Raw genomic sequence first — 10,278 nt, forward strand, 5'->3', positions numbered from 1 at the left:
TCTATACAAGATATGTAGAAACAGAAACAGATACAAATACACACACGCACAATTCTATATTTATGTATCCGAAGGGAAGTTACAATTATAGAATTTATTTGTCCCGTTTACCCTCAAAATTGTCGTTTGTTGAAATGTCTCAGTCAAAGCAACTTGCTATTGGGGGTAAATAACCCTTGAGGCGTTTCCCCCTATTTTTTCTGTTTTATTATCATTATCATTATTATTTTGCACCCGAGCGTTCTGTGTGCGATAACAGCGTAATTGGAACCCATGCAGGAAAATTCTACCGCAGGGTAGCTGACGATTTATTTAATCAGAGGTATATGAACCACAGAAACTGTCTCGAAAAGCTCTTACTCTTTCGCGAGTTGTGCCGGTTTTTTAACCGTTATACTTCCCTGCAATATTTGGATTCGCGTGTATGCTGATCTATTTTTGAATAGCCGGGACTAGGTATAAACCAATTTAAACTTTGAATGTGACTTCCCTCTTTTTTAACTGTCCCTTCTTTGTCTCTGTTAATTTTAAATCGCCCATGTGTGACGAACAATCCGTCTTTTTTCCAGTGAAACTTAATCACGACACGATGAGGAAGAATGGCTTGCATGGTCAACATTAGATCTCGCTTGATTATTTGACTATCTAATGATTTGAAGCATGCCAAATTGGACTTTTATCATAGACGGCTGAAGTGATGAATGTGGTTGTTGGAGAATTGTGTTTGTTTTGCGTGTCAATTAACTCCGAACTCCGGGGAGTTCAGTAATAAATACTGGTCAAATTTTCTGGTGTGTGTGTGTGTGGGGGGGGGGGGGTTGCTACGGTACACACAAAACTTACAATGCGTCATGCTCACCACATATAACCCCAAGTGAATCAGATTTTTGAGACTTTGTTTCCAACTATAAACTTTCAGTGACAGTGGCTTTCCAATGGAACAGTGTATGCTGTGAAACAATGTTGAGGTGTTCGAGTGTCAAGAGAAACATTGTTGAATACAATTCAGTAATTCACTCCAACTTCGTTACTGCCAATAGACATATATCAATATTTTTTCCTAATAGTTTTTTTTCCTCATTTCTTGCAGAGGCAAATTTAATTAGTCCTCGTGCATTGATTTTTACTGTTCCGATGTCAACGCAGTATAGGGGAGTTTTTTTTTCTATCTTCATTTTTTTTTTTATCTTTCTCTCCCTCCCTCTTCGCTTTATTTCAGGCAAGGGTAGATGGACGCCCCCAACGTGCACTCTAGGGGAAATCACAGAATGTGACAGCGAGGTCTTGGAAGGACTTGATACGCCACGTACTCCTCGCTCAAACCACACCACACGAAGTCGAGAGGTCTCATTCTCGGTCACCGAAAGAGAGGCGAGGTAAGCCGAGTTTTCACAGAGGGACTCTGAAATATTGGATTTTTTTCCTGTGCCCTGCCCTTCCCTTCCTTACTCATTACATTCAATATATCAGGATAGAATATGTATCAAACGTGCTCTGCTAGACCTCGTTTCTCGAGAGTGGCAAGTTTGAGGCTACCCTGGGTAAATAAGACATTATTATCATTAATATTATTATCATTAAAACAATGCAAAGTTAGTCATCACTTTGTCGTACAACCGTGAAAAAATTCTTTTCCAATACTCTTGCCATGATTGTATTATGTAAGTTACTTATATATTTTGAAAAGAAAAAAAATGATCTACTATAATGAAGGTGGTGGTGTAATTTCTGATTGGATTGGTTTTGTCGATATTGGTTTGATCGAGAGCGAGACTAATTTTTAGATCTTTACCCATCTTATCCTAGATATTGTGACCTCAATGGTGACGTCGCAGACAACGCGCAAGTGGTCATTCGACGCCATGGGGACATGAGCCCTTTACACCCACCAAGTGTAGAGGACTTCGACAGACCCAACAGGATTCGGGGAAAATCCCCGAGGACTTTGCTGAACCCGGGTGAAGTGGTGCAGAGTGAACCTACCCGCTCGGGAGACTCCATGACCGTCCTGGTGCAGGTCCACAACCATCCGGTGAACGACGGCACGGGGAAAAGAGATCCAAAGAACCCAGATTTTAAGAACAGCAAAGGGGAAATCAACCAGGTTCGACTGCACGACGAGAGGCAGAGAAGCCCGATCCGAGATATCGGCGGAAAGAGAGAGCGAGACAGGAGCCTTGATGACAAGGTGTCCATCAAGGGCGACCGGTCTCCCGGGAGATCGCGGAGAAAGGAGACTGCCGACTCCGAAAAACGTCCGATTGATAGGGAGAATATTGAAGAGCGTCGTGAGCGACCGGAAACCAACGGTGAACCTGTTCCGATCAAGAAAGACCAGATGGCCAGAGCTAGCGAGTACCGTGACCTGTGGCAGCTACGGTCAACGCTAGAGATGCAGCACTCCTCAGATGACTCGGGGTCGTCGGAATACGACACCGTGATAGGCGGGAGTGGTGAGGATGATGAGCGCATGCTGCCTCCCATGCTGAGAAGTCCGACGTTGGAGGAAGAGAGCAGCGGGCAGGAGAAGAGCGAAGGAAAGAGCGGGATCGACGATAGTTTTGAACAACCTGTCAGTAGTATTAGCGCCGAGGATTCGGATGTATCCGAACGAGATCGCGACAGCGGAGGATCCGGTAAGGATGCTGCCCGAAACCTCCGTAAAATGCACGGGGACAGCGGATATGCCTCCATTGAACAGAAAACGGAGACTGAATGGAAGCGACGCCAAATGTTCGCAGCGAGCGATCACGAAAGCACCAGTTTTGAAAGCGCTCAGACTTTTACCATGTCTAGTGATAGCAGCAGTCCCACTGTGGACAAGCCACTGGTCAGTGCCGTTGTTGGACGCGCGAGTGAGGAAAGCAGACCCATGACGCGCAGAGGGGATCGTCGAACTGCTTCGACCAAGCGGCGTGAGTTTGTCGCAGGGCGAGAAGAAGCTATCTTCGGGAGCTTTAGCTTCCCGGAAGAAGAAACGGAGACGTCCGGAACAGAATCTACGATGACGACAGGAAAGGACAGTGATCAAGCCTTAAGCGATAGACGAGGTGCTTTACGAGAAAGAAAAGTGCGCCGCACGAGTCCGCTGGCGAGGTCAAGGGAGGACGGACTGAGTTGCTACCCTAAGGGTCGCGATTATAGCATTGACGAAAAGACAGATGCCCTTTTCAAAGAATTCCTCAAACAAGATGTGCTTTTCGATACGAACACTAGACGATCACGGCCGTACAGAAGTCACAGGTTACAGCTACACAACAAGCAACACAGCGACTCCATGTTAGAATACCCAACGAAAATCGTATCTAGTCAAGGGGGCAATGAGCCACGAAGCGTAAGCTTTGAATCAAGAGCAGCAACAGAAAGCTCGGCGAAAGAACGGCTTACTACTCTCTTGCCTGGTACGGGTAGATCAAAATCGCTGATTTCGCAAGACAGCATCGAGGAGGAATACTTACGTCAGGAGCGGAAGAAAACTTACAGCGCAGACTGCTCTCCGGACTCGAGGTCATCTCGCGAACCTTCGAGGGAACCTTCGCCGACTGGCGATCCGAAATGCCATCCAGCTCCTCCCTACAAGCACTCGTACGATAGACACGAAAAAGCAGCTATCCTTGACGTGCCTCCCAGGTTGGAAGACGTGAAGAATCGACGGAGCGCATTCCGTCTCGTCCGACGGTCGCCACAGGTACGGCGCGCAGGGGCCGCCTCGTTCCATGACTGCGCGGTGACAGCCTTCAGTGCAGACCTGAGCGAGATGGATGACGAACGAGAGCGCACGAGGAGGGAGAGCATCCCTTCCAGGCACTCTCTAGACTTGCGTGACCTCCACGACCGCCAAACGATGGAGCCACCGACCATCCTTGTTGGGGGATACGAGACCCCCGATGAGCAGCATACGCCCGATAGGGAAGATCGCCTAAAGGCGCGGGGGCAGGATCCTCACCCTATTTCACCAAGCCGTAGGACGCCCTCTGACGAGTACTTGAGGTCGCCGCGCTCGGAGGAACGATCACGCAGTCCACGGAGTCGAAGGCATCAGCGGTTCAACGATGTAAGCCCGAATCGAGGAGATTCTTCAGGAAGAGGCGTTTCGCCGGGCAGGAGCGGGAACGCCGCACACTATCGATCAGCAAAGTCACCAACAAGGCCAAGACGCAGCATGGAAAGTCTAAGCATGGACAGGGATGATAGAGTGTATCGTGACTCCGCAGAGGGTAGGAGAGATTTCTTGCAAGTGCCTGGAAATCGAGGAACGGGGCGCTCTGCCAGCTCGTCACCACGACATCGGCTGAGGAAGCATGACACATTCGGCGGAGTCAGCCGACCCTTCAGCGAAGAGTGCCTGTCGAGGAGCGACGAGCCCATCCGAGACCATCCGGAATACCAGCAGACGTTTCACCAAGGCCGTTACGTCCGGCCGATCGATTTCGAGAAGCTGGAAAAGCCCCACAAAAAGCCACATTCCAAGCAGGCAGAGAAGATCATCAGGTTCGAGACAACGCGAGCTGGCTCGGAGACGGCCCTCTTAGATTGCAGGGAAGAACGCAGTCGACGGGAAGCTCGCAGGTCGCCGGTGAGGGCGCACAGCGATCAGGATGTCCTCTCCGACTGGAGGCGAAACGGAGAACAGAAAGCGAGGTCACCCGATAAATTTTGATATTGGCTTTATACTGGCACTGCGCGTGGATTGCAGACTTTTGTATCTACATAAGCACGCCTTGGTATTATATGCAATAGACTCACGAATAGTTACGCTTAACATGTCAACACCTAAGACATCTTGTGGTAGAAAATACTTGGTGTAGCAGACGATGATATGATAAAATATAATTGTTACATTTCTAGCTGTCAATGTCTTTGAACATTTCCTAGTGGTAGACAAGGTAAACCGATAGCTGTTCACATTCATCCTATTTCACTGTGTTTTTGTTGATCTTGCGTTACGTTTTGACTCAGCAGAATGGTAAACCGAGCAACTGCTAACACCATCAAGAGACCAATATTCCACAGATAAATAAGGAAAGTTTGTCTATCGATAGTAACTATCGATTCTATCTCCTTTAGGTTCATTTACGTATCATTTGCATGAATCCAGCATGCGATACCTGATATTCCAATCTCTTTTCTGTTGGTAAGAGGTAGACTTGACAGTACGAAGATGTATAACAAAAAAGACAATCGAGTTATTTGCAGATTTTTAGCGCGAAATATTGCCATACATTGTCATTCATGCAATCATTGTTTACCAGTATTTATATCAGCTCCAAGTTTTTCAAGCTCGTGTAAAATTTGTATTAAATGCTTATTATTACGTGAAAAGAAAATATCGATTTTTAAACGCGTCCGTAACCGTACGGAAAATCATACCAGTAATTCGAAACAATTTGCAGGTTTTATATTACGTAATAATCGCGAATGGCTGTGCCTTAAATATGACCCTGAGTTAGTAATGCAATGATGGATCGAAGCTATGTGTTTGAGAAATGCCATATCACTCATGTTTGAAGAATGAGTTGTGTTTGCAAATGCAGTAATGTGATGTCATTCTCGTACCCGAGTAGCGTTACATTTTTGGGAGGAAGATGGGTAGGCGGGAGGGGAGGGGGAGAGGGGAGCAGGAGCAAAGAAAACGCAGCTATTCTTGTATAGCGGCTGTACCAGAAAGGCCATCAGATCTCTCCAACCTCCTATACGAAGTGTTCCATAGTTAGTTGCAATTTAAATTGTCATCGAAAAAAAATAGCAGTAATCTTTATCATCATCATAAGCAGCAGCAGCATGAAACTTCGATTTTAGGTACATAATTTCAAACCGATGGCCATTTTTGTCAAATGAGACTCATGACTTTTGCGGGATTTTGCCGGCAAGCCAGTCCTCTCTATACTGCGCATATTGCGTACTTGCCTGCAAACTGCAAGACAAGTTTTCCTTGAATATGAAACACCGCGCAAAAAAAAAAAAAAAAAAAAAGTTGCGAGTTTTCTCAGATATTCCGTTGCATCAAGTGGAGACGGTCTAACAACCCAAACTGTAATATTGATTTTGATTTTGGTTTTCTGTTTTGTTTCGGGTTTTTAAACTTGCGGGGGGGGGGAGTGTTGAGAATGAGCTGTACCGCGCTCTGCAATCATCATCAGAAATAACTAAATGTTCCCCAAAGAGGGCGCTCAATCTAAGTTGCTATACATGCCACACTTCACACGCCTCGACACGCCACCTTTTCCTGGTTTGGTATAGCACTGTTTCTCATCGATTTGTAGCAATTCGAAGAATGCAATAGAACTATTATAGGGATAACGTAATTCAAAAAAAAAAATGTTCAAAAAATCGGCTGTGCAGCTGTTCGGGGCCTGATGTCCGACAAGTTGCCACTTGATTTATACAATGTATTTGCAAGTTCAAAGGTCACACGATGATCTCAAAGTGGCTAGAAGTTGCTAATTGCTTGCCAGGTTGCTCGTGATTCACTTGGCTTGCAATCAATCGCAACTTCTTCACACGCACTGTCAACTCTGAAATTGTTGCCATTCTCTTTTCCTTCTTGTTCACCTTCTATTGTAAACCATCTAAAAAATATTGGCCTATATATGCCCAGAATAGTATAATTGCTTAAATTCAGTTTGATCATAATCAAATAAAGTTAAACGACCCAATTTTCTTGTCTTTGTATGTTAAAATACATCATTAGGGCGCTTTGACGTCATAATGTACTCATGAACTGAATAAGGCAAAATGAGTCACTCAATGCCTTACCTGATGGGTGCTCTTTCTCATACAGTACAGATAGGGAACCAAATTACATTCATTTTCACTGAAAAATAGTAATGCACCTTATGGACCCTCGTACGTCCGGTTTTGTAAGAAATTCATGCCTGTGTAGGAATCATTAGACTCACTCGCTGTAATGTTTCCTTCTTAATAACTAGTCGTTCCGGGAAAGCTGATGTGCGACGAATTAAATCCATGGGGAATTAGCTTTTTTTTCGGACTCACTTGCTTCTTCGATCGTTCCTGGCGCTAGAACTGCAATTGTGTCAGTGCAGCATGCGATGACCGAGTTGGGATGTTTACAAGAATATAATGTTATAGACAAATTAACTGTGTTTTGTCGCATGAATAGGTGCAGATTATACACTGTATTAGATACAACGGGGTACACAAGAACGGTTTGAAGCATTAAAGCACAACAATAGATTAACCGTAACCCGAAGAAAAGCAAGCGCTGCTGGCTCCTCTGCATGGGCATTTTTGCCCCTAATCCTTGACTTTTGCCGGGTCAGTGTGATGAAAACATAATCGCCATTAGCTTAACATATTTCATATGTAACGTTTGGAACGTTATGTAGGGTCACTTTGTAAGTGTGATGCGTGTACTCATCATGTGATGTCAACAAGTATTAATGTGTGTTTACCAGTAACCATTCTTTTGAAAGAAACGAATGTGACTTTGTCTGATGCGTATTTATATTTCTGACAGCTGTAACCTCTCGGTTTATCTATTACTATCCATGGACTACAGACAATGGTATAAGATTCTCAAATATGAATGTACTACCAACAAAATTGAACAGTATCCAATAATGCGCAATTAATGCAATCAACTTTCATCAGCATGGCCTGCATGTGCTTGCAAGTTAAAAATCAAGTTCTCAAAGGGAGAACCCAAATGCATTGTTTTCGTTCCATCTATCTATCTATCCATCCATCCATATATGTATCTGTCTATCCATCTATCTATCTATCCATCCATCCATCTATCTATCTGTCTATCCATCTATCTATCTATCTCTATCTTTCTCATACATGCTGATTTTCTATGATTGAAACCAATTTCATCCGACAACCTGGTACCTTCTTCTCAAATTTATATCCAGTAACGTGAAGTAATCAGTATTCTGCAGCCGCGTGGAGTCCAGATTTGGATTTTTTCTTCTGTATGATGAAATAATTATGTAAGAGTTCGATGGAATCTCCCGTCGACAGAGCGCAGCAAACCTGGATGATATTTACTGGCCAGGGAGATATATATACCAGAGGTGCGGTGATTACTACGCTCTGCAGGCCAGGCATAGAACGTCACTGAGCCTCGGTGAGAGAAAGTTTGATCAGAGGCTGCTCACGAATGTTTTGGTGACTATGCAATATCGATACGGAGTCGGCTCCGTTGCCAGAGTTGCAAGAGGTCGTTAGTCGTATGTGTGAGTACATAAGATTGGTACAAATTCAAAAAAAAAAAGGAAAGATATCCTAATCATCTCTGTACTTGCTCGGCGTTAGGGTCAATGTTACCACAAGCTTTGGCTCGCTGGAAAAAAAAAAAAAACAAGATATTAATATATCTGCGGATTTTTTTTTCTGGTTTTTTTTTTAGTTTTTTTTTTTTTTTTAGTTTGTTCTTTGGCGGGTTCATTTCCATTTCTAAGAGATCTAAATGTTTATGCCCTGGTCATAACGTAAATGGCATAAGTGTAATTAGATCAATGCATTTGAGAAAATATTATGCAAAATGAAATTGCTCTGCGGATGCTGCGCCTATGCCCAGTAGCTGCTCTCCAATGGACTGAATGTTCGATTCATGAATTACAGTATCGAGTGAAAAAACAAACAAACAGAATTCCTCAATAAAAAAAAATCCTGTGTACGGCTACTGATATGCGTATGTGACAACTGGCAAAAGGGTCAAAGGTCACTTGTTGGTATTGATTGTGACGTAAAAACAACTTGGCTTTTCCTGTGACTAATCATTATCCGAGTGGGTCTTTCATAATCGTTCTTGCCTCTTTTTCTTCGTTATTTCTGCAGATATTGTTTTTTTTTTTTTCTGCTAAAGACCCACAATGTGCAAATGAAATTTCGGGAACTAGAATCTGTGCTGACTAATATTGTTGGAAAGTCTATCTCAAAATCGAGTGGTTTCTTGTGTAATACTTTACATTCCATCATATTCTTTTTTTTATTTTGTTTCTATCCGAAACCTCTTAAATTATGACTGTAAGATCGGCTGCCTACATGTATATAGTGTTACGAGAAAATATTTTTGTACATATCATTATATTGATTACTTAGTAGTGTGTAGATGCAAAGAACGTGAAATTTTAACACAGAGAGATATAGAGGAACAAATTTCTGGGCTACTCTTGCACATGTAATGCAATATAGGCAATAGGGAAAATAATAGGTGTAAAATGAACGAGCAGCACTCTTACTAAATATCGTATATATGTATTGAGACTTACTATATTATAGACTATCTAAAAACGAAGAAGCCTTTAAATGTATTATATTGATACACATGCAAGATACAAAAGTGTCAAATTGTAACAACGAATAAAACGAAATCGAATATATTGTTTAATCATTGTCAAAAAAGGTCTTTTCTTTGTGAAGCGTATTCGTCATCTCCCGCTGTTAACCTCCCTTCGTGCTTCTCTTTCTCCCTCTCTCTCTTTCTCTCTCTCTGTATGTATAAATGATTATTTATTGTTTTATTTGGTGGTGCTGAACACAAGAGTAGTCACACCTCTCTCCCCGTTTCCAAATGCAACAAAAACGGCGAAACATAATAATTATTAATTATTGATTACTGATTATTGATCACTAACGATATTGATGGATACAAGTCAAACGGCGAAGGTCACGCTTGTGAGATGAGAATTATGGTCTCTCACCTCACTGTTCCTAGCCTGTCCAAACTCCCTCCAGACAGATAGAAAATAACGCACACTTCATACGATTGTCAGTTTCCTAGTTTTGTATTATTTATTCAGCCACTTGTCAGACTCATAAAGCAGAAATCAATTCATTTGAAACAAAAAAAGCACAAGGCGTTATACATGTCGCTAACGTCATTCGACAAATTTAATAACATTAACTGGGTTCGTGTTTTTTGTTTTTTCTTTTGTCTTTTTTTCTCGTTATACATCAGGATTTGGTCTACAAAATAGAGCGTTATGCAAGACCATAACCGAGCTAACTCCCACTTTACAGGATTATCGTGATAGATCGCATATCATATTTCTATTTTTATTTTCTTTGTGTGTGGAGGCCTCTCGCAGTACTTTAAAATCTATATTCTATTATAGTTTATCAATATTACGAGTGTGGCACTTTAGAGTTTCTGCTTTCCAGGATGAAGGCCAATGAGGTCTACAAATGTATGAGTATTGCCATCAATCAACCCTTTAACTTCCATTCAACCTTTGCCACAAAAGCAATCTCCCCTAATTGTGGTGACGATGGAGATTATCGCACTACAAAAGTACCCCTCACACCGTG

At 42.8% G+C, this 10,278-nt stretch overlaps 1 protein-coding gene across 1 annotated transcript in view; it reads left to right on the top strand.

Annotated features, from left to right (window-relative positions):
• Positions 1-4,660, top strand: part of LOC140237199 (uncharacterized) — a 44,792-nt gene extending 40,132 nt beyond the window's left edge. The window contains exons 5-6 of the mRNA XM_072317143.1: positions 1,220-1,376; positions 1,807-4,660. Of these exons, the coding sequence (XP_072173244.1) occupies positions 1,220-1,376; positions 1,807-4,660 (3,011 nt within the window). The remainder of the gene's footprint in view (positions 1-1,219; positions 1,377-1,806) is intronic.
• Positions 4,661-10,278: the final 5,618 nt, after the last annotated feature.

Source organism: Diadema setosum, chromosome 13, assembly GCF_964275005.1.
Source record: "Diadema setosum chromosome 13, eeDiaSeto1, whole genome shotgun sequence".
In the NCBI taxonomy this organism is placed as follows: Eukaryota; Metazoa; Echinodermata; class Echinoidea; order Diadematoida; family Diadematidae; genus Diadema; species Diadema setosum.